The sequence below is a fragment of the Hippopotamus amphibius genome, chromosome 16, assembly GCF_030028045.1.
Source record: "Hippopotamus amphibius kiboko isolate mHipAmp2 chromosome 16, mHipAmp2.hap2, whole genome shotgun sequence".
Taxonomy (NCBI): domain Eukaryota; kingdom Metazoa; phylum Chordata; class Mammalia; order Artiodactyla; family Hippopotamidae; genus Hippopotamus; species Hippopotamus amphibius.
Window position 1 is genome coordinate 27085114 of NC_080201.1, and position 24851 is coordinate 27109964.

Consider the following 24851-nt stretch of genomic DNA (forward strand, 5'->3'; position numbering starts at 1 on the left):
AGCAAAGAAATCCGAAAGTGAAATAGGAAGTACCACCACGGCTACCTGGAAATTACACGGAGCTCCTTCGGGAGGCTGCGGGTCCAGTTTCTAACGTGTGGTCTGCGGGAAAGCTCAGGCTTTTTGGTTTCCAGCATCGCTGCAGACTGGGTGGTCTGGGGAGCCTCGCAGTGCAAAACAGTGCAGAGGACACACCCTGTGACTGATCTCTGCTCCCACAAGCTTCAGGAGAAGAGTTCAAGAAAAGTGAGCTGTTAACACAGTTGCTTTAGGGGCAGGTGCTCTTAGCAGCACAGCTGTTAAAATACTTAATTCGTGGGGAGGGTGGGAAGCCAAGCCACAGTCCCTGGTAGTGGCGCCCTCTGGTGACCAGAGGCAGAAACAAACTCTCTGGGAGAAAGTGTCCCCAGTTTAGATCCAGGGGACCCCCAGAGATGGTAAGGAAGAAACTAACTCCCATCATCAGGAAAGCACTGGGAAGGCAAGCCACTTTGTCTAAGAGTTAGCAGATAACAGAGAAAACATCTTTAGAGTTCCTCCACCTCTCACATAACGGATCTTGGAACTGCCAGATACCAAATATAGAACAGATATATATGAAATGATGAAAGAAATAAAGTATGCGCATGACAAAGATGGGGACCAACCAGATACAATGAGGGACAAACAGAGAGACCTTAAAAACGGGTGTTCAAAAAATAAAACTGTTTCTTTGTTGAACTGAAAAAACCTCCAGAGGATGGTTGAATAGCAAATTAGACACAGGTGAAGAGGGAATTACTAAACTAGGATGTGTGTCCACAGTAGTCACCCAGAATGCAGCACAGTGACCAAAAGATACAGATGTAAACGAAGTGATAATAAGAGATGTGAAGGATAGAATAAGACCGTCTAACATATGTCTACTTGGAGTCCCAGAAGTAAAGAATAGGGATCCTGAAGAAGAGGCAATACTTGAAAAGATAATAGCTGAGATCATTCCAGAATCTATAAGAAAACATAAAAACACAAAGCCAGGAAGTATAACATACTTCGAAAATCATAAATGAAAAGAAATTCATGCTTCAACTCATCTTAGTGAAAGCATAGTGCATTCAAAACAGGAAGGTCTTAAAAGAGAGAAAGGACAGCTAATTTATAAAGAAACAACAATCAGGTTGAGGGGACCCTTCTTTAAACAATGGAATCTAGAAAAGAGGGGGAAAATACCTTCTGAGGACTGAGAAAACAGATGTTTTCTTGCAATGCACACAAAGAGACATTTACAGATTAGCACAACCTGATAAATTTTTGTCATTAAGAAATCCGTACTAAAGAAATTTCTCAAAGATGTTCTCTGGGAAGAGATACAAGATGTAGATATAAAGTCTAAGATACAAAAAGGAATAGTGAGAAAATAACATAATAAATATTATTTAAATGCAAACAATCGTCTGAATAAAATCACCATCATAATCATCATAATAATTTAAAAAGTATAATGTATGGGGTTAAAGAAAGGGCTAAAATATGGAATGACAATAGCATGTAAATCATAAGAAGGAGATTAAAATGCAAGCATTTTAAGGTGGTAGTATTATCCTGGGAGAGCTTATATAAAAATTAATGTGAGAGGTGATGAAGGTAAATGTGTATGGCGGGATAACTTGAGTGGTACCCTCTACAAGAATAGAAATAGAGTGTAAAAATTTCAAACCAGTAGCAAGAGAATGTGGACTAGGCAAAACAAAACACAAGCCAAAACGGCAAGAAAGAAGGGGGGAAAGCACAGAAAAAGCAGAACAAACAATTTTTTTTTAAAAGGAGGATAGTAAAAAAAATTCCAAATATATCAATAATCTCAATCAATATAAAAGGAGTATACAGGCCAGTTAAAAAGACAGATTGCCAGATTGGATTCTTTTTTTAAAAAATCTGACAGTGTACTATTTATAAGAGATCTATCTGAAGCATAAGGTTACAGAAAGTTTGAAAGTAAAACAGTAAAAGCACTGAAAAAGAAACATCAACAGATAAAAAGCAGGCATAGTTATACTCATGTCAGATAAAATAAACTTTAAGATTAAAGGAATTATTTAGGGATAGAGATCCTAAATATAGTCAATACATATTATTCATGAATTCTGTATTTGCGGATTTGCCAACTCATTGAACTTTATTTTAACCCTGAAATAAATACTTGCAGTGCTTCACAGTCACTTTCAGGCAGGCACAGAGTGACAAAAAATTTGAGTCACCCAACACGCACATTCCCAGCTGAGGCTGAACAAGGTCAAGCTCTGCCTTCCTGTTTTAGTTCATACTGTAAACAAGTAATCCTTTTTGCTGTCTATTTAGTGCTGTGGCTTTTGTATTTTTGTGCTTTTTGTTGGTGATTTTGCTGTTGAAAATGGTCCCCAAGCATCGAGCTGGTATCTAGTGTTCCTCTGTGCAAGAAGGCTGTGATGTGCCTTATTGAGAAAATGCATGGGTTAGGTAAGCTTCATTCAGGCATGAGTTACAGAGCTGCTGGCCACAAGTTCAGTGTTAATGAACACACTATATATATTAAATAAGGTGCCTTTAGACAGAAGCACACATAAAACAAGATTGCATATTGATTAGTTGATGAAAATGTTATAATGAGTGGCTCGCAGGAACCTAACCTTATATTTCCCCTAGGAACAATGGCTCAGTATCCATTAATTCAGTGGTTACCACAACTTTACAGAATGTAGCTACAGAGAGTAATGATAGAGAACTGTAGTTCAATTCACCAGGAAAATATGACAATTCTAGATATATATATCTAATAAAATAGCCTCAAAACACATAAAGCAAAAACTGCTATAACCAGAGGAAGAAATTGACAACGTTACCATAATAGGAGGCACCTTTCTTAATTATTGACATGTCAAGCAGACAGAAAATTAGAGATACAGAAGATTTGAAGAGGACAATTAACAAGCTGAAGGTGAACTGATGGGGATAGACAGTTTACATTTTCCTCAAGCAAACATGAAACAGTTAAAAAGTTTCTTATTATACACTAGGCCCCAGAACAAGCCGCAGAGATTTTGAAGAACCAGTATCATACAGATATTCTCTAACCAATTGGGTTAGAAGTGGATAGTAAGAGTTAAATAAAACTAGTCATACATTGGGAAACTTAAAAACACACTTCTAAGTAGTTCAAGAGTCAAAAAAGAGTCATAATGGAAATATAAAAATACTTAAGAGATGAATGATAAGAAAAGCACAAGTATCAAAACTTAAGAGATGACAAGAAAGTAGAACTTAAAGGGAAATACAAAGTCTTGAATGCTTATTTTAGGAAACAGGGCAAAAAACTCATGAGCTGAATGTCCAGCCTGAAATTTTTGAAAAAGAACACAAACCCAAAGAAGGTAGAAGAAGGCATAATAAATATAAGGGCAGAAAATAATAAACTAGAAAACAAAGATACAAAGCAATAAACCAGTACTAATACTAAAAAAAAGATATCAGCAATAAGCTAAAAAACAAAGATACAGGGACTTCCTAGGTGGTGCAGTGGTTAAGAATCCTCCTGCCAATGCAGGGGACATGGGTTCGATCCCTGCCCCAGCAAGATACCACATGCTGCAGAGCAACTAAGCCCATGTACCACAACTATTGAGCCCATGTGCCGCAACTACTGAAGCCCACGCACCTAGAGCCCATGCTCTGCAACAAGAGAAGCCACCACAATGAGGATCCCGTGCACCACAACGAAGAGGAGCCCCCACTTGCCGCAACTAGAGAAAGTCCATGTGCAGCAACAAAGACCCAACACAGCCAATAAAATTAATTAATTAATTAATTAATTTTTAAAAAACCAAAGATACAAAGATACCAAAAAAAAAAAAAAAAATCCTAAAAAACCCCCAAAAAGAAAAAGACAAAGAGATCAGCAAAGACAAAAATTTAGTCTGAAAACACAGGTAAACTGGAACCCTGGAGAAACTGACAAAGAATAGACAGAGGCATGAATAAACAATATTAGGAGTGAAAAGAGAATGTTAGCTTTTACAATAGAGAGTTTAAATAATAGTACTATATCCCTCATGCCGATAATTTGAAAACTAAAAAAATGGAAAAGTTCCTAGAAAAACATAACTTGCCAAAGCTACCTCAAGATGAGCAGTCTGTATAGTCCTAGAAGCACTAAAAAAATTAACCAGCGTTTAGAAATTTCCCTGCAAATGCCAGACCTAGATAGTTCTCAAATGAGTTCTGCAAAATTTCAGAGAACAGACCATTTCTATCTCCCAGCTAATTCCACAGGGGCTCAAAACTGATGCAACAGCAAGAAAGGAAAATTACAAGCCAATCTAACTCACAAACACAGATGCCAAAAATTCTATATAAAACATTGGAGAAAAGTAGTGTATAAAAAGATAAAACATTAATCCCTGAAATTCGAGTGGTTTAATTTGAGAAATTCTGTGCATTTTATCAATCACACTAACAAATTCAAGAAGAAAAACCATATGATTACCTTCCTTGACACCAAAAAATTATTTGACAAAATTCAACCCCAGATTTTGATTAAAACAAAATAAGACCTGTAAATAAAAGGGGAGTTCTTTAACCTAATTAAGTAAATCTATTTAGCAATCTATTATGATACATTATCCTAAAGGAGGAAGTGTTAGAAACCTTCCCTCTGACCAAGACAAGGATGCCCGCTATTACTGATTCTATTCAACTTTGTACCGGAGGTCTTAGGATATAAGACAAGAAATGAAAGGTGAAACAACCGTCAAGGAAGAAACAAAACTGTCATTATTTGCAGGTGATATAATTCTTTACATGGAAAATCCGAAATAATCTAAAGATAAATTATTGAAAATAATGATGGTTTAGTAGGAAATGGTTAAAAAGAATAATAAAAGAAGACATCATTTAATTGCAACCAAAAAATGTAAGATACCTAGGAATAAATTCTATCAAAAGAGGTACAAGACCTTTTTGCAGAAAATCATAAAGTTGTATCTAAAAATCTTAAAGGAGACCTAATTAAATCGAGTGATAAACTGTGCTCACGGATAAGAAGGCTCGATGTTGTGAAGATGTTAAATTACCTACAAATCAGTCTTTTGATGCAGTGCAATTCTAATCCAAATCTTAGCAGGTGGTTTTTGTTTTTGTTTTTGTGTGTGTGGAAGTTGCCAAGTTGATTCTAAAAAGTACAAAAAGCCAAGACTAGTCAGGACATTCCTAAAGAAAAAGAATTAGGTGAGAGCACTTTCCTTACTAGATATAGGACTTGCACAAACGTATAATTTTTTTTTTTTTTTTTGGCTGCCCCGTGAAGCTTGCAGGATCTTAGTTCCTTGACCAGGGATCAAACCCGGGCCCTCAGCAGTGAGAGCTCAGAGTCCCAAACACTGGGATTCCCTATAATATTTTAATACTATAACACTATAATATGATATAATACTATAGTAAGATTGTGTGGAACTGACGCAGGGATGTAGACAAAAACGACCAGTATAACTGAAGAGAGATCTCAGAAACAGTGCCAGACACAAACAAAACTTTGATATATGTCTGAGGTCACATTGGAGACCTGTGGAGAAATCATGCTGGCAAAAGTGAGTATCCCCGTAAGAACAAGTGGATCTCCACCATGCACAAAAAATTACAGACAGATCGAGGACTTACATGTGAAGAACAAAACTTTAAAGATTTGAGACGATGATATAGTAGAATAGATCTCTGATGTTGACCTACAGAAGGGTTTCTTAAACAAGACAAAAGCGCCCTCCCTAACCATATAATAGTCATACATTGGACTTCATTAAAACTGAAATTAAGACCTCTGTTTATTCAAAATACCATAAAGAAACCAAAAGTGAAAACACAGGCCACAACTGGTAGAAGATATTCACGATACATACCGTGAACAATATTCAGAAGGTATTAAGAATCCTTACATAGCAATAAGAACCCAACAGAGGGCTTCCCTGGTGGTGCAGTGGTTAAGAATCCTCCTGCCAATGCAGAGGACACAGGTTGGATCCCTGGACCAGGAAGGTCCCACATGCCACAGAGCAACTAAACCCGTGAGCCACAACTACTGAGCCTGCGCTCTAGAGCCCGCAAGCCACAACTATTGAGCCCATGTGCCACAGCTACTGAGGCCCATGCGCCTAGAGCCTGTGACCTTCAACAAGAGAAGCCACCACAATGAGAAGCCTGCACATCACAACAAAGAGTAGCCCCCACTCTCTGCAACTAGAGAAAGCCCTCACGCAGCAACGAAGACCCAATGCAACCACGAAATTAATTAATTAATTAAAAAAAAAAAAAAGAATCCAACAGAAAGCAACCCAACCAGAAAAAAGGGCAAAAGACACAAGTATTAACTCGTAGAGGCAATAAACATGTGGGAAAATATCCTCAGCCTTATTAGTAACTGGGGAAGTGCAAATTAGCAATGAGAGATCATTTATACCTATTGGATTGGCCAAAAATTAAGGCTGACAGTAGCAAGTGTTGAAAAGGACACGGATTGGCAAGAACCCACATACACTGCTTGTATGAGTATCCATTGGTACAACCACGCTGGAAAACAATTTAGCATTATCTTCTAAAAATAGGTATATCCTAATATGTCCTCTGACCCAGCAACCCTGCTTCTAGTATATACAGCCTAAAGAAACTCTTGCCCATGTACTCAATATATAGTTTAAGCATATCTACACACGGATAAACTTATTATTAAGCAAAGAACAAGAGAATGAGAGAGAGGGTGGAACACGTAGGCAAATACAAGATAATGGTAAGGTCCTAGCTCTTGGGCTGTGTGGTAAGTTTGACTAAAAGAAATAAATTTGTTAAATGTTCCTTTTAAATTAAATAACTTAAAATCAAAAGTTTTCACTAGGGAAAGTGACACAGCTGCATGTGGTACGAGCGTTTGTTATCAGCCAGTCTCAAAGATTGTTGATTGGGTAATATGACTTTCACGGGCCAGTGGCTAATGAAATGCATTTCATTTTGATAAAAATTGAAAAACTGGCACACGCGTTCTCTCTTTAGGGGCTCAGGACATGGTAAATTGATATTCTATTTTAAACCTTTCTAGGAAGATTGAAAACATTCTGTGGATGGATCTCTTTCATGAAAAACCCACAAATCTAACACAGATATTTGAAAATAAAATTTCCACATCATGGCATGACACCATTAAAATATTTTTGTCATTTTCAAACAAGCACAATGACCTCTTTGGTACATAAGTTATAGATTTTTTTTTCCCAGAATGAGGGCATTATAATGCTTTCTTGAATTTAAAATTTTTTTGCTTTTTTTTTTTTCCCGAGCTATCGATAAAATTCCTGTTTAAAAGACATCGTAGGATGTGGTCTCAGTACAGTAGAAAAGTCACCCCAGGCAGGTGAGCAATGACTATGACATATTTGGGTGAGCAGATATTTTGCTTAACAATTCAACAAACCAGTGATGAGTAGGGAGCAACGCTTGGAAGATAGGTGGTATAGAAATGAAGAAATGCCTGATATTTTTTTGTGCTGTTATTTTCACAAGAGATTTTTGAAGTGTAGTCAAGCGCTTATTGGCATGTTTAAAGGACATTTTCCAAAGCTGCAATGGGACATGAAGAAATATTTTCCAGAGGGAAAAGCAACCAGGTGGACTAGAAATCCAACCATCGCTCTCTCTCAGAATGAAACTTTCAACTTTCCAGAAGAAAATTGCAGCTCCCCAGGTTTTGAGCGTGACAGACAGGCCCCTGAGCACCAGAGAGCAGCCATCAGTGAAAAAAATCTCTCCGTGATTTTCGAGTTCATGTTCAATCTGAATACACGGAACTGAGTATCTGACCGAGCCCCCAGGACATGCTGCAATTGCAGATGTCCTTTGAGAGTTAGGATTTTCCAACTTAACGAAAATAAAGAGTAAAAATAGAAAGCGACATGTTGAAAAAACGACCTATGTTTCATGCTGTCACTTTCCTGGGTATGGAGCTCTTGGCGTAAGATTGCAAATGAATTTCCTCTCAAAGATGTAAAAAACATTTATTGTTAACCTTCATAACCAAATAGTTATTCAAAACGTTGTGATTTACCTAAAATTTACCTAAAGTTGACAGTCTGTATTAAGTGGCCCAGAGAGAATGAAAATTTAAGGCCCGCTGTCTATAAGGTCTGCTGGGCCCCTACAGGACTCTGAGCCTTTCTTATTGTGGGTTATGCTAGATTCTTCCTGTGAGCAGACAGAGAGTTTCTGGCAGCTTGCAAGTGGCTTCTTTTCATGCAGAAATTTAAAGAGGAGTCTGGAGAGAGTCAGGGTCTTGGGCACTAACCTCAGCATCCCCACTCTTAAAGGGCGGCCCCTGACGTCGTGCCAGTCACTGTTTCCACTTCCATCCCCTCTAAAGGCAGCATGTGGTCCAGGCTGAGACATGCAGACTTGGAGATCGTTGACCACCCTGGAGCCGGAAGGATCTGGGTTGGAGTCCTGCCACGTTCTCCAGGTGTCCGGCTTTAGGGAAGTGACTTTCCCACCCCGAGGCACTGTGTTTCCATCTGGAAAGCGTGGGTAATTCCCTCATCCTGGGAGGGTGGCTGTGAATCCTGACAGCAAATGTGAAAGCGCTGAGACCTGCCATGCGGCAGAGTGAAGGATCAACAGCTCCCGTGTCTCCCACGGCCTGAAATCTTTCCCATTCTATTCTCCCAGGAGAAGCCAAGCCCTGCCAGGTGACAGAGGCTCGCGAGGCACATGGGATGGGCATCAGGAAAACCATGAGTGGAAGCAGAGAGTGGCTTCTCTCTAGTCAGGCTTTGCTTTCTAGCCAGCCATCCTTCCCCCCATCAGCCATTCATCTGTGTGTCCAATAAAATGCCATTTACGTGCCTGCGCCAGTAGCCTGCGAGCCCTCTGGTTCCGTGGAGTTACATCTTACCACCAACATTGTCAACACGTTTCTGGCACTTGTGCTGAAGCCAGAGCAGTTCGTAGCAGCCAGAGTGCAGATCCATCTGGCCCTGTGGTCTGGCAGGGCCCTTCTGGTAGCTCCACGTGGACACACAAGCCAGGGGGCTAAAGAAAACTGGGCTGAGCTTCCAGGAAACCACAGTGGGAGTGTAAGAATGTCGTCAGGGATGGAAAAACCAAACCCACCCAAGTCGTGGGCTTCCTCCGTCCAGTCAGACAGGCTCATGTAGACACAGGGCGGGTGCTGAGGAGGCAGACAGACCATGGCCACGACTGGACAGGAGTCTGTGATCTAGTGAAAGGGATATCGTCTCAGCCAGACTCCGGGAGAGCCAGGCTTCCAGAATAGCCCTGCCGAGTTTAGAAAACAGGCAGGCTTTTCATCCTGACTCCTCCTGCATCCCCATGTCCAGACGTTTGCTTGGTGGCACCATGGTAACCGTGATGCCACAATGGAACATTCTTCCCAAGGTGGTAGAAGGAATCCCTCTGTTGAGCTGTGCAGTGTAAGGTCAGAGTGAGTTCACTTCTCCTTTAGCAGGAGCAGTTCACGGAAGAACTCTGAGAATCATCCTGACGACAAGAAACATTCTGGTGTCATGAGCGGAACGTGGTGACTGGAAACGCCAGGCAGGGCTTCCTTGGGTTCTTGTGCATTGCTTGAGGCGAGGGTAGGCCTGGGGGTGCGGCGGAGGGCAGAGCACGCCTGGGCTTTGAATTCCAGCTCCACCACTTGGCAGCTGTGTGACCTTGGGTGGGATTCTCAACATCTCTGAGTGTCAGTTTCTGGATCCGTAAGATGGGGACGATGCTGGTGTCCACCTCACAGGGTTACTGTGTGAATGAACGGAGAGACATGCCGGGGGAGTTACTATGTAAAAGTAAGAGCTGTCACCAGTTAAGAGAAATTCCAATAGAGTTTAATAGGAGGGACAAAACCAGGGTGGCCTTTCACGGAATCCCTGCTTTTTGCTTTCAGCAGCATTTTACGGCTACAGACTTAAGGCAAGGGTTGAATTTCACGAGTCAAAAAATGACCCCTTGGGCTTCCTAGGTGGCGCAGTGGTTAAGAATCCTCCTGCCAATGCAGAGGACATGGGTTCGATCCCTGCTCCAGGAGGATCCCACATGCCACGGAGCGACTATGCCCGTGTGCCAAAAAAAAAAAAATTGACCCTTTTCTGAGACTCAGCTCTGTGGAAAACCCGGGGACCCTGGCTGGATTGTGGAGAAAACTGGCCGGCGTGGCTGCCTCCTCTTGCTGGGCCGTCTTACGAGCTGCCGGCTGAGTATTGGGGCTAGGCAGCTGGTCCCTGCCTCATCTCTGCACGCAGCCAAAAAATAGAGACGTGACAGGTCTGTTTCCCATGTCTTGGGAGTTTTGTCAGTGGAAAGGAAAGAGGCAGAAACTCTGATGGGGGAGGGAAACCACCACCTTGGGGAGGAGGGGAAAAGCCCGTGCGTCTGGCTGTTCTGTGTTCACAGCTGCCCATGGTGCCTGCTGCGGCTCTCCTTGGGGATGGCAGCGATGAGAGGGATGCTCTTGGTGCTGTTCTACGTCTCCCGCACTTCTGCCAGTGAGTGTGTTTCTCTCTTCCTTCATGACTTTAGCCGATCGTGTGACATGGCAGGGGGAATCGTCTCGGAAAATGAAATGGTCCTTAATGTGCAGAGAGGGACTCAGGGGGTGGGTGACTCACGGCGCTTTGCTCTGGGTAGCACGTGTGTGTGGTGGGAACCAGGCAAAGAAGCGGGACGTGGGGCGTGGATGTAGGAAACTATGGCCTCAGCAGCCTGATGTCAGGCCTAGTCCTCAGTGAGAGTATGGTTAGGAAAACAAGCCTCAGAATACGGAGAGGCCCTCTGGGTAGAGGGGGTTGGCATGAGGCCTGCCTCCCCACTCACAGCCCTGCCCTACTCTTCCTGGGGCACATCTCCCTCTGTCAGGTGGGGGACATCCTTCCTGAGCCTGTGTGGGGACCTGAGATGTGTCTTATGCACTTGGGAACCAGGCCTTCCCTGTGTTCTATTTCAGCATCACCTAGACCTTGATCGTTACCTCTAAACTGACCCCCAACTGCAGGACTGGGCCCGGGAGCAGGGAGGTGCCTTAGAGGCTCCCTGGTCTCTGTCGGCAGATGTGTCAGCTGCAGTCCTCTCCGACTCCCAGCTTGTCCAGGACTAAAATTCCAGCCTGGAAAGGGGCAGATGGAGGAGGGGCACTTGATGAAAGCGGTCTCTGCCTCAGCTTCTGCCACCCCAGCTGCTCTCTCCTGGCTTCCTGGAGTTAGATGGGAGAGATGAGCGAGCTCCCCGAGCTCTCACGCACGCACGTGTGTGTGTGTGCGCGCGCTCAGGAGGACCACCCCGCTTTCCCAGCTTCCTCTACTTCCTTCCAGCCCAAGGAGACAAAACACAGAAAAGGCATCTCCTCCCTCTTAAAAAGCCTCATGCGAGTGACCCGGGGCAAACATTTCATCTCTGGGTCAGATTTCCTCATTATATCCTGGCCTTTCAAGGGCTTTATAAGGTCAAATGAATCAGCCAGCTAGAGCTTTGAAAAAGCAAAACTCATCACACACCTGTAGGTTCTTGCTGTGTTAGGAAGGGTTGGCTAGCACCGTGTTCACCACAGATGGCCCATGTCCTGTGGGAAAAAACAGAATTCTTGTCTTTGGTGACCCTGAAGTACTTGGTGGCCTTACAGACATCATCTTGCTAACAATCAGCTCTCGCTGTTCCAGCAACGTCTCCAAGTGTCCATTCATAGAGATGTAGAGATGTTTGATCACATGATGCCCTAGCATGGAGAGGTCTGCTGTGGTCCTTTATGACTATACTGAATGTTCAGTCAACGTCAGCATCTTGGTTTGGCAACTCTCTGTCATTGGTGCTCACCTCAAAGGTCACCTCCTGGGGGAAGCCGTCCCAGACTTCATGTTCTGGGCAGAATCCAGAATCCCCCTCCTGTGTATCCTCCGGGCACAGTCCCTTGTGTCACAAGTCTCTCTGTATGCCGTCACTCTCCAACCTGTCTGTCTCCCCTGTGCACTGCGACCTCCCCTGGGGTGGGGACAGGATCCTGACATCCTTCCCTGCCAGCCCAGCCTCTAACTCAGTAGGGCTGTGTGTGTGGTTGGATGAATGGCTGAAAAAGAAGCCACCCATGACCTGACTTCGTCAGCTGGTGCGACCCCACCATGTGACACACAGGACCCAGGGCCAGCGATCTAGAAACCAGCACTGGGGACTCATGCGGTGGCACCCAGAGCAGTGGTTTACCTGCGGGAAAAATGGGATTGTCCGTTGGGCTTGGCATTACCAGTCACGGGGACACACCTCTCCTGTGAGAGGCGTGTGCTACCCCAGCTCTCACAAAAGGACACTGAGGCCCAGAGAGGGGAGTGGCTCGCCCCAAGGCTCAACACATAGTTGCCCCAAGGCCAGCTAGACTTGGGACCCTGTGTCCAGAGCCTTCCTAAAACACTAGTGGTTCTCAATTCCGAACACACATTAGAACCTACCAGGGGAGCTTTTTAAAAAATGCCAGTGCCCAGGCCTTGTCCCCAGGGGTCTGGCAGGAGGTGGGCAGCAGGCGGAGGAGATGTTCCGTCGGGTTGAGAATCCCTGTGCCCCACTCTGCGTAGGCGAGGATGAGATGGGCACCCTTGAGTCCGCTAAGGAGGCCGAGGATGGGGACTCATCGGGACGCGGCACGTGGACGAGCAGGGGAGACCCATCAAAGGGTCTTTTATGCGGAAGGAGACCCACTAGGAAAATAAACGTGGGTGGCAGAGTTAGTGGTGACCAAGACAGAGAGCCAGAGTGGGGGACCAGCAGGAGAGCGAGCGGGCCCTGGGCTCTGGTGCGGTGGCGGTGGCCACAGGCCTGGACTCCTCGCCCCAGCAGTGAGGCCCCTGCACACCCCCTGCAGGTTGTGGCATCCAGAAAGCCAACATTGTGGAAACTTCCGAGGAGGGCCTGGTGGAAGACGAGGAGTTCCCGTGGGTGGTGTCGCTGCAGGATTCCCAGTACAGCCACCTGGCTTTCGGCAGCATCCTCAGTGACTTCTGGATCCTCAGCATTGCATCCCCCTTTCAGAACAGGCCAGTACCCCTGCTCTGGAGCCCACACAGCCCAGTGAGGTGGGGCGGGGGGCGGGGGGGCTCTGTTTCCTGCTCAGCATGGGGAGGCCTGGAAGGTGGATTCCTGCTCACAGGACAACAGAGCTTTTTACCAGCTCAGCGCTTGCTGTGAGTTGGGGGGTCCTAAAATCACCCGTTGCCGAGGTTGGTGCAGTCTGTGTCTTTCTGCTGGGAGGACTGCCAGCTGCACAACTGCAAAGTGAAACGATGGCTTCTTCATCCACTGCAGGAAGGCTATTCATTCCCATCCTACTACAGTCACAAAGGCACAGACTCCAGATACTAGAAGTCCCTACCGCTTACCGTGTTAAGCGAGTTGATAGGAGCCCCTGACCTTAAAACACTTACCTGGGGCCTTCACAATGTGACTGCCACAAACACACGCACGTAGAGGAAAGACTTGAAGGAAATGCGCAAGCACTTGAGGAGCGCCCATCTCTGGGTGCTCAGAACGCACACGGTTTCTGTTTTCTTCTTTGAACTTATCTGTATGCTCCAAATTTTTTACAATAAATGGGCATTCTTTTAAACCATAAAAAAAAAAACCTATCTGTGCTATTAAAAGAAAAACTTTTTTTTTTGTAAAACAACTCACTTTCTGACCCAGATTTCACTTTTGGGTATCAAAATTAAGGAAATAATTTTAACTATTAGAAAAATTTTATGCACAAAGTTCTTCCTAGGATGGTTACTTACACACAAAACACTGGAAATGTAATGTCTGATTATCATGCATAAATAATGATATAGTTACTCGTTCATATATAGTTTATAATATATGTTATATATAACACACATTGTAGTATATAAATGCTATATGCAATTACATATAGATCTATCTATATTAGATACATGTGATGTATACTCTATATTATAGTATAGTATACATACTATATATTATATACTATTTATACATTATATATTATATACACACACACAGTATGGGGGGAGAGAGTATAATTACTGCAGCTGGCTAAATACATTAAAGTGTAAACCCCTGATGGAATATTGTGCAGCTGCTGAATTTTTTAACATGTGATTTGTATTTTTTATTTGAAAATACATGTGATACTATGATGTTCATGAGGAATCAAAGGGCATATAATGAAAAGCAGCTCCTCCCTTCCCTCCCCTTCAGTCACTGCTTCCCTCTCTTGAACCATTTCTATCACCAGTTTCTTGGGCATTCTTCCTGAAAAACTCCATGCACTCATAGATAGCTATATACCTATAGGTCTATCTATATTGACTTTTATATCTATTGACAGAGAGAGAATTTTCTTTCCCCCTCTGTATTAATTTGCTGGGGCAAATACTACAGACAGGGTGGCTTAGACAATAAACATTTATTTCTCACTGTTCCAGAGGCTGGAAGTCCAAGATCAAGGTGTCAGCAGGGCTGGTTTCTCCCAAGGACTCACTCCTTGGCTCACAGACTGCCACCTTCTCTCTGTGTTCTCCCATGGACTTTCCTTTCCTCTGTGGGCACACACTCTTGCTGTCTCTTCTTCTTATAAGGACACTAGTCCTATTGGATTAGGGCCCCACCCAATGGACTCGTTTAATATTAATTACCTCCTTAAGGACCCTATCTCCAAACACATTCACTTTGAGGGTTAGGGCTTCACCTATGAATCTAGGGGGACACAATTCAGTCCATAACACCTGCCAATACAACTGGTAGCACACCATACACGTTTTTCCACTCAGCTTTTTTCACTCTGCCGTGAATGTTGGGTGATTTTTTCTTATCAATACATGGAAAGCTACCTCATTATTTTCATCAGTGTCCCACATGGATGTTTCATAATTACATAGTCCTCTAATAATGGAAATTTGGGTTGTTTCCAGTCTTTCACTAGTAGCAAAAAATGCTGCAGCAGATATACTTGTACACACATTATTTCATATATGTGGAAGCATATTGCAGCACGAATAACATAGGAGTGGAACAACTGGATGAAATTTTGATAGCTGTTGCCAACCAGGCCTCCAGAGAGGTTCTGTTTTCTATGTAGTGTTTTCCTTACTGCTGTTTTCTATCTGGTCTGCTGTTTTGGTTTTGATTTCCTCTTTGACTCTAGGTTTTATTAAAGATCACTTAAAAATATCCAGGTGAGAGGGTATTTTGTTTTGTTTTCTAACATAATTTAATTTTGAGTTAGACTGCATGATGATCTACTCAGTATTTTGTTGATGTTGTCTTTACAGTCTACTATGTGGTCCATATGAATAATTTCCCAGGTAAATTAAAAAGCTCATTCTCTGTCCTTGGAGTACAATTGAATACATGAAATTGGGGCAGGGAGTCCACTTGATCTGTGCTAGGCTGACCAAGGTGAATTACAAGCTTCTGGCTTTTTCTCCTCCTATTTTCTGGAATTTAATTTGTGACCATTGTGTCACTGCAGATATTTATAACTGAAGTCTTCACTGTAGACCGAACTCCTTACCGTCATGAAAAGCCTTTCTTTGTCTTATTGCATGCTCTTCTGCTCTGATGTTCAGAATGAAACTCCTGCTTTTTATTTTAGATTGTTCTGTTTTTATTGCTTCCTGTTTTTCTTTTCATTCTATGGCTTTGTTTTGTATGTCTCTTCTGACAAATATGGAAAGTTTGAATTTGTTCTGGTGTTCATCTTACAGTTATAATTTCACGGAAGACACCCAAATCTTCTGTTTCTCTCTGGATGGTCCTCTCTAGACTCTTCTGTGCCGATGCCAGAATTCTTGTCTTTTCGCTTCTTCCCTCCTTCTTCATGATCTCCCGATTTTAGTAGGTTATTTATGTACTTTAATCTTTACCTTGATTCATGTACATATTTGCACACCCTTGTTATTTCATATATTAGCTGTAAATACATAATAGTTTAGACTCTCATAAAAGATGAGAAAATTGGTGTATACACCTTCCTCTGCTTTTATTTTAGCTTTAGTTACACCATTTGATTATTGCCAGGGTTTACATCATTACTCCAATCTATAACTTTAAAAGTTTTTCTTTCATTTTAATTTTAGACCCATATTGTAATGAATTCTGCACTTACTGATAGTCCCTTTGCTGGATTTTTTCCATTCAACACTAGAACTGTCTAAAATTTGTCATCAAGTAGTTTCTTTTTTTCTTCTTTTTTTTGGGGGGGGGGGCACTCAGCACAGCATATGGGATCTTAGTCCCCTGACCAGGGATGGAACCTGTGCCCGCTGCAGTGGAAGTACAAGAGTCCTGACTACTGGACCACTGGGGAAGTCCCTCCAAGTAGTTTCTTAAAGGGCTCCCAAGAACCATGTTTCCTCGGGTTTTACATATTCAGAAGTGTGGTGCTGCCCTGAATGACCACGTATGTGTAGAATTCACAGATCACGCCTGCTTCCATTTGAGGACTTCATAGGCACTCCCACCTGCCACTATCCCTCAGCTTCGGGTATTAAATCTTGCTGTGGAGGAGTCTGAAGCCATTCTGATGTCTTCCTCTGCAGGCGGGAGCCCACACATCCTAGTACTCCCCCCGGGCGGGGCCTGCTTTACACTTGTTATCCTATCTTAGCACCCCTTTCACTCTCACAAGTTCCCCGGTTAGACCATAAATGAGAGGCCAAACTTAGGATGACTTAATCTGTTTTGTGTGGTTGCCCAAGGATTCCTTCTTTGTCACTGAAGTCCAGCAACTTTACGAGCTTTGCTGAGTCTCTCCCACCTGCCCCTCCAGACCCACTCTCAACTCTTTTCCACTCTGCTGGGTCCCAGGAGGCTGACCTGTGTGGGTTACACCAATGGGCGCTCTTGCCTCCTGGGTTCCAGTTGGGTTTGGCCAAAGGGAGCACTGGTAAGAGATCAGAGGGAGGGAGGAAGTGAGGTCAGGGTCCTTATTCCCCTGACAGGTGCTGCAGACTGGCTGCCTCCTCCAGCCGGGGGACCCACTCCCACAGCTCTGTCTGACCACGTCCTCCCATCAGCACACTGTTGTTACCTCAGCAGATAGCTGTATATGCCACCTGGAACCCAGCACACTGTACTATTCTCTGTGATTTCCCTACATCCTGCAAGACCTTTGTAAAGAGTCCCTTTACTAAACTTCCCTCAATTTACCTTATTTGAGTGTGTCATCTGTTTCCTGCTGGGAGCTGACAAGGGTATGTCTCAGTGTTAATCATTCTGTATAGATTTTCCCCTAGGATATGGGGTACCCTTCCACACTGTAGACACAATTCTTATTTCTGGAAACCTTTCCTAAATTAGATCTTGAAATATTTTTTTCTGTTTCATTATTTTGGTTACCTTCTCTGCAGTCTGCTGAATCTCCATGGACCGCCATATCTGTTATTTTCTCTCCAGCCTTTTAAAAATCTCTGTTAATGACCATTTCATCTTGGTCCTTTCTTGGTCCTACCTTCTGTGTCCCTCATTGTGTTTTCTGTGGTCTCTACTCTCCTTTATGCTGCTTCCAACTTGGCTTTCATTCTGGTCATGGTTTCATCTCTCTACTTTCCATTTCTTTGCTGAGAAGTGTGTTCAACCAGCTTTATCTGACTCTGCGGCAGTAAGTAGCATCTGTAACTCCCTGTCCTTGTGTAGTCCTTCTACTCTCCTGTCAGCCCTTTCCCTGATTCCAGGGTTTGGATGCTCTAGCGTCTCTTAGTTTTATGGTGTTTTCAAATGTTTCTCATTATCGTAATTCCTCGGGTGATTCCAAAGAGGAGAAGGGGAAACATCCAATTGAACTCGATCACTATGAAAATCGAAATTTCTCTGAAGTGTCTATAATATGAGTATATAATATGAAAAGATGCTTGAATTAAAATGTCAAGTGTGAAAGTCAAGAATCAAGATTACATCTTGGTTGTGACTACAACTATGTAAATATATATGTATATATAAGATTATCAGCCATAATATGACAGATTATCTTTGGGTGGTAGGGCATATGCCATTAAGACAGAAGAATCCTCAAGATCCTATGGGCTCACAAAGGAGGACACAAGTCTAGGGGTTCAAAAAAGATTTCCTGACAAACGACTACACATAAAATAGATAAAAAGACAAGGTCTTACTGTATGGCACAGGGAACTATATTCAATATCCTGTAATAAACCATAATGGAAAAGAATGTTAACATTCTTTGAATCACTTTGCTGTACACCAGAAACTAATACCATTTGTGAATCAACTATACTTCAATAAAATGGGGAAAAAAAAGATTTCCTGGGGACTGGGTTCAAAAGGGTGAGTAAAAAGTAGCTCTAGGAAGATGAATTGGATGAGTGTTCCAGGCTGAAACAATAATAAATGTGTAAACAGGGAAGTGTGAGGCTTCCTCGCTGTTTGGGCTTCTCAAGATTCCCTTGCTCTCTCCCCAGGAAGGATGCTGTCGCTATAGTTGGTATAGCGGAGATGGATGCAAAACTGATTGCTCACGAAGAGTATCCAGTCAACACCATCATCATCTATGAGGACTTCGATAATAAAACAATGAAAAATAACATAGCCCTCCTGAAGACAGACACAGCGATGCGGTTCAACAACCTGGTCCGGCCTATCTGCTTCCTCGGCAGAAAGCTGCACTTGCCACCAGCCTTGCAGAACTGCTGGGTGGCAGGATGGAATCCCACAACTGCAGTTAATCCCTTCTTCTCCTAGAGGAGGCTGTGTGTGTGCTAGCAGTGGGGGTGACTGAGATGAACTCTTCTAGGGCTTAGCTCAATAATTCAGGGGGCCCAAGGTTCTAGAGTTGGGCTGGAACCCTCACTTAACCAGCCAAGATTCCCAGCGCTTGCCCTCTTTGAGACCATTCTTACATTTGGTCCTTTTTCTTCTATTCCTACACCAATATTGGAAGTACACTGGAAGTACATTGGAAGCAAACAGCCTGAAATGTGTGCAAGGTTACCGAGGGGGCAGGGGACATTATTCCTTGAACCAGAGCTAACAGCCCTCTTATCTGGGCCATCCTTGTTTTCTTTTATTCTTGGGAACTAAACAAGGAAATGCATTCATGCTCTGTAGATGTGAAGGAGGGGTGAACATGTTCTCTGCCTATTTTCACATTTAAGTTCAAAGCAAAGGTAGTTTTCAGTAAAAACTCAGACACAGGTTCTGATTTCTATGAGGAAAAGGGGGTTTATCAGAACATTTCCTACTCACTCCCATCTGGATATGTGGGTTGTAGTTGCGTTGACCTGGGGGATGTCTTCTTGTTAATAATTCTTGGGCTCTCTGTTGTCCAGACGGGAAATCACATGACGATGAGTATCCTGAGGAAAATCTCCGTGAAAGACATCGACTTGTGTCCCTTAAACAAAATTGAGAAAACAGGATGTGGCCATCACATAGAGATGGAAACCGATGCCGTCTGCTTGGTAAGACCGCAGTGGAGTAGAAGCCACATGCTGAGGGTAAGCAGTGGTCGCTTCACGGGGAGCCTGGGGACTCGCCCTCGTTGCGTTGTGAGCTCCGTGAGGGCAGGGACCGTCGCCTGGGATTCACGGGCGTCTCATGGGCGAACAGCGCTTGGCAGGTAGCAGGTGCTGCATAACAACCTGCTGAATGTGCTAACCAGTCACCGATTTCACTGGGATATGACGAAGCGTGGCTAAGTCACGTGTTTTCTCATTCGCTAAAAGTTTGCAAGAGTGAGTCCAAACCACACATGCAGATGCACGCGGAGCACGCCTACAGCGTGGGCTCGCTGTGTTCAGCTTCTTTGGAACCTAGACTGATGCCGTTGCTCATCAGTTACGGGATTTCTTTTTTCCTGTAAGAAGCCCGGCCCTCTGCCTGGATGTGGGCTGTCCAGATGTGGCTGTCCTACTGCCTCAGGAAATGCGTAGAATTCACAAACACCTGTCCAGGGCTCCTCGTATCCACATCTGGAAAAAGTGTGGCTTATCCGGGCCACACGGTTACTAACCGTTAAAGACGAGAACCCAGGTCTGCCAGATTTCCGGACAGTTTCCCTCCTCGCCTCTAAAATTGTCCAAAACACTGATCATCCACTTTTCTCGAAGGAACCTTCAAGATTCCCTGATGCGGAATTTTTTTTTCCAGATGATCTAGAGAAAGCTTTTTAGAGAAAGGGGAAAAATACGTGTACGTGGACGGTTCTTTCTTAAAGTCATTTTATTGCAAAAGCATGAAGGACTGTCTTTCATCAGGCAATAAGTTTGCCCTTCCAAAGCTGGTTCAACATTTATTGAGTGCCTATGTTGTCTTGGGCTCTTTGCCAGGTGGAGGATTGTAGCAGCTTCTTAAATTAGAGAATGTGTTAAAATACAGTAGAAGATGTAGCTACTTAACAAAATCCTGCCATCAGTCACTCCATCAATCTAGTGCCACACTTCATCAAATCCAAGATGCTGTCGGTTGTAGAACGCACTATTATTTTATGTAACACTGAGAAAAAAAAAATGCTGCCACTGAAACTCTGGAAGCAGCTGATTAAAAGACACATCCCATTTCAAAGATGTTAATTTTTAAGAGCATCTTAGATTCACTGGAATATGGTAAGCTGCTTACACGCTAAATGATCACCTCTTTAAACCACCCACAAAGTTCAGATTGGGTTTTAACTGTAGCACACCTGCAGACAGCCTGTTTTTTAAGAGAATTATGCTTGCAAACCGTCTCAGACCAAAAAAAAAAAAAAAAAAAGGTGACTTGTCTACCTCGGATCCTTCCTAGGAAATGTGTTCTAGTGTACAGAGGTTCTCAAAGCCACACTTCTAACATGTAAAATAAGCCACCCAGGTTCAGTGTCTGCCCTAATGGGTGCTCAGAAACCCAACAAAAGTAGAATCACTCTGAACTCACCCCTCCTTTTTTCCCACAACTGTTAGGGCTTTTGCTGAATGTCAAGGTTGAGGTTCACGCAATGAAAGGGCCCCTCTATGCTGGGGTTGCTCCCCTGAGAGATGAGGTGGGACTGCTCCAGAGGAGCACCTGGTACTTTTGGCCTCCACTGCTTGAGCTTCAGAAGCCTCAGCCTTACACGTTATGGGGAAGAGAAAAAGTAGCATATTCTACACCCGAGTGGAACGGCAACTTACAAAACCACACGATAGCCAGGGATGTGGACCCCACAATCATTTGTCAAACTATTTGTCCTGAATTGCATTCTTTTTCTTCCTCAAGCTGTAAAAGCACAGTTAAAACAAACTGGGCGTGGGACTGGTGAACAGAGGGGAGGCCACTCCATTCTTGGCCAGAGAGCCTCTGTGCCCCAGGCGGACACAATGGGGTGCAGATGAGAGCCTGTTCACCAGTCCTAGGAGGACCAGCCAGAGCTCAGGGATGAAATCTCGACCCTCTGCCATTTGGCAGCATGGGATGCAAACAGTAGAATGTGAAAAACTGAAAGATGAAGAGTTCCACACTCAAGCACCTTCTTCCATCTAATGAGAAGCACAGAGTGAAGTCTGGAATGTCATCCTGGTGTGTGTGTGGCCATGGGACAACCGGGGAATTAGGGCAGCCTTGCAGAGCATGCCTGCCATGGCCCTGCTTGCAGAGTTGCTCTTTTCCTCTCCCATTCACCTGCATTTCTGTTCTGGTTTTACTTCGCCAGAAAAAGGAGGGTTTAGTGAAAGAGGCTGCATGTGTGTAGAAACCCAAGAACGCTCAGACACCCAAGCCTGGGAATGGGCAGGGGCTGAGGTGACCACTAGAGGCACTGTTTTGCTCTCTCTAATTCTCATTGTTGAGTCTGTTCAGATTGTTTCCCATTGTCAACTGCAAGCCCCTCCCTCCAGGCCTCAGTTCAAACAACAAGAGCGGTGTGACTGTCCAGCCCTTCTCGCCTGGCAGGTCACAGAGGTCAAAGTGGCTGGCCAGCCTTTGATGATAAACCCCCTCTTGGACCAAGATGGACTACAGGTGGGGCTGGGGTGCACGTATTCCTTTAAGAGGAGGCCTTGGTGTGCTGGGGGTGGGGGGAGACAGGTGAGCTATATTACACCTAGTAGCTGTCTTGTTGCTTTTCCCACATTCCTCAGTTTTTCACATAAAAATGATGGCCTTTTCTCAACACCAGGGTAATAGCAGCTGTTTCCTGAGTGCATGCAGTATGTCAGGCCCTGTACCAGGAGCTCTGCCGGTGTTACAGGCACTACACTTGTCCCCACGTTAGCTCAGAGAATTAGGTAACCTGCCAGGGTCACGTGTCCAGCCAAGTGTGCTGGGCTTCTGCCCACCCACCTGCAGGGAGGTAAGGTCCGTGTGGCAGAACTCCCGTGGCCCAGAGGACGGCTCCCGAGAGCGTGGCCAGGGGACGGGGGCGCAGGGTGCACTGGCCGACAGCTGCCCGTCTGGAAAGGCTGGGAACCCAGCCCAGTGGCGTGTGTTCCCCAGAAGTCTGACTCTGACCCAAGCAGGACTGTGAGCAGGTGTGCTCAGCTTAAACGAAGGATGGAAACAAAAGAGAGAACGGAAAACGGGAGCATCCCAGGCCAGAAAGGAATAAAGTAACATTTGAGGAGTGAGAAACCAAAAGAGGGGGAGCCTTTATTCAAAGTACTGGAAAGGGGCAAGAAAATGTAACGGGATCCAGGAAGCGACAGGCAAACTGCAGGAGCCTACACACAATTTGTATAATAGAAGGAAAAGTCATCTTGTTGGAATTTGTGGTGCGGTGGCCTGGATTGGAAATATTATCCTATAATTTACCCCGTTTCCAGTGAGAACCAGTGTAAAGCTTTTCTAGAACAGATAGTAAATTGCACAGGGACATATTGAAAAAGAAAACTTGTTCTAAGACCTGAAGCCTTCTGTCCTTTGTCACAGGGGGACCCAGGGAACCCAATGATGTGTCAGCTGCAGGAGCTGAATCTGTGGGTGCTGAGAGGAATCCTGTCCCACGGCGGTGAGAAATGCCCCGGTGTCTTCCTGTACATCAGGGTGGAAGACTACAGCAAGTGGATCACGTCCAAGACCAAGAAGACCAGCCCGCCCCTGTCTTCCTTCCACCACTGGGAGAACCCGATTCCCTCCCCCAGCCACTCATCACATGATGTTGTGACACAGAAAAAACATGCCAGGCTGAGCCAGGTTGGACGGTCCCAACCACACTTCCAAGGACAGAAAAGGGCCACCATGCATTCACGGCCAGCAAATGGCGCTCAAGTGAGTCTAGACTTTAGGGAAAAGGGTCTGACGGAGTCAGACCGGTCTGAGATGGCCATCCAGCCCATGTACTATGACTACTACGGTAGGGAGGCTGGGGACAGTGTGTCTCTATCAGGCCAGAACAGGTTACATCAGCCCCAAGAAATTACCTTCTTTTTCTTTGTGCTTGTTTTCTTTGGTAACGGTATCTTAGTCTAGGAGCTAACCCTCCAAACTGAAGAGTCAGCTCAGAACGCTGAGTGCCAGGCATTCACCACGCTGTTTTGGTGTCTGTTTCTGAGAGTTGCACAGCTGGGCTGCCGCGGACAAGGCCCACAGTACACACTGGGCCAGCTCTCCCTCTTCCGTCCCACTCCCACATGCGGGAAGGTCACTGTCATGTGTGCTTGTGAACTAAAGGTGGGCTAACAAGTGTCAAACCATGAGAGTGCCCTGTGGTTCTTTCAGTGTTAACGGTTCCCAGAGCCAGGCTGTGAAAACAGTCCCCAGGGTCCGAGGTGGCCTGGGAGGTGACCGGCAGCCTGGCTGGAGAACTGGGGACACCAGCCATCACAGGGAGCAGGGAGAGGACCCCATGACTGGAGAGGAGCCAGTTACTTTAATGGGTCACTTTTGGGTCGGCAGCCGTAGCCTCCCTCTGGCTATTTCCCAGGGGGGCAAATTGCAACTGCTCATTGGTGGTTTTCATTTTATTCCAAGCCTTGCGGTAGCCTTTTAAGGACATCTGCAAAAAGGAGAAAGGGGGAGGAGGGAGAAGGTCATTTGGGACAAACGGATTATGCCTATTCTACCCGCATCCAGCCCTGTGATGGTGTGGATGACCTTGTATGTGGGGCAGTGTCTGCGTGCATGCGGCAGACACGGGCCACCTTGGGGCGTCTGAAAGAATCTTCTAAAGAGCTTGTTTCTGTTCCACGAAGGGAGGAGTTGCAGGTTTCTGCTGTGATTCTCTACTACTTCCTAGCCCAAGATTTGTCGGGCCTGAGTATGGATCCTAACTTACCTTCCTGCTGCCAAGTGACCCCCGGAAGGGCAGGAAAAAGGACCGTGGGAAATGGAGCTGGGGTCTAGATGTGAGAACACCAAGCTTCCCAACTGACCTGACCGGGGTTTTAAGCTACTCTAAGTACGTCTTAAGTGCCCTCAGTGTGCAAGCTGGCCTGTGGCAGTCTCAGTGCTTTCCTTTTTTTTTTTTCTTTTTATGCCAGCATATGGTTTGCACTTTGCTTTTTTCTCCTCCACGGCTTACGAGGGGCAAGGGTGCTTCTGCGCACTCTGTACCATATGAAAAGGCTGTGGGTGAGTCAACATTGCAAAGACCATGGCAACTATGTACATGCATGCAATCAGGTTCTGAGTGATATTAAAATCCATTATTATCTCAGTTTTTAAAAACTTGGTTTCTCCATGTATAAAATAGCCATCAATCAATTATCAATGGCGGGGGGAGGAATTCAGAGGCTCCCAGAATTCAATAACCTGAAAAGACCCTGTCCCTAACAAGGAGCTTTAAGGAAAAAAAAAAAAGCCATCCTTTATTTTGCTGTAAGAGTCGAAGCAATGGCTGGGATTTCTCACACATATTACAAGTCTAAACGCCAGTATTCTTAGCTCAGAAAACA

The 24851-nt window shown here is 44.6% G+C and overlaps 1 protein-coding gene and 1 pseudogene across 1 annotated transcript; one reads left to right on the plus strand and one right to left on the minus strand.

Annotated features, from left to right (window-relative positions):
• The first annotated feature begins 10455 nt into the window (after positions 1–10455).
• On the plus strand, positions 10456–23427 carry LOC130838048 (inactive serine protease 54-like). Its single transcript, XM_057710828.1, is given in 6 exon segments — positions 10456–10494; positions 10496–10544; positions 12902–13073; positions 18471–18729; positions 19338–19469; positions 22888–23427. Coding segments are annotated over 6 exon segments (1188 nt in total). The 5' UTR covers positions 10456–10458.
• Positions 22590–24851, minus strand: part of LOC130838901 (coiled-coil domain-containing protein 113-like) — a 47016-nt pseudogene continuing 44754 nt past the window's right edge.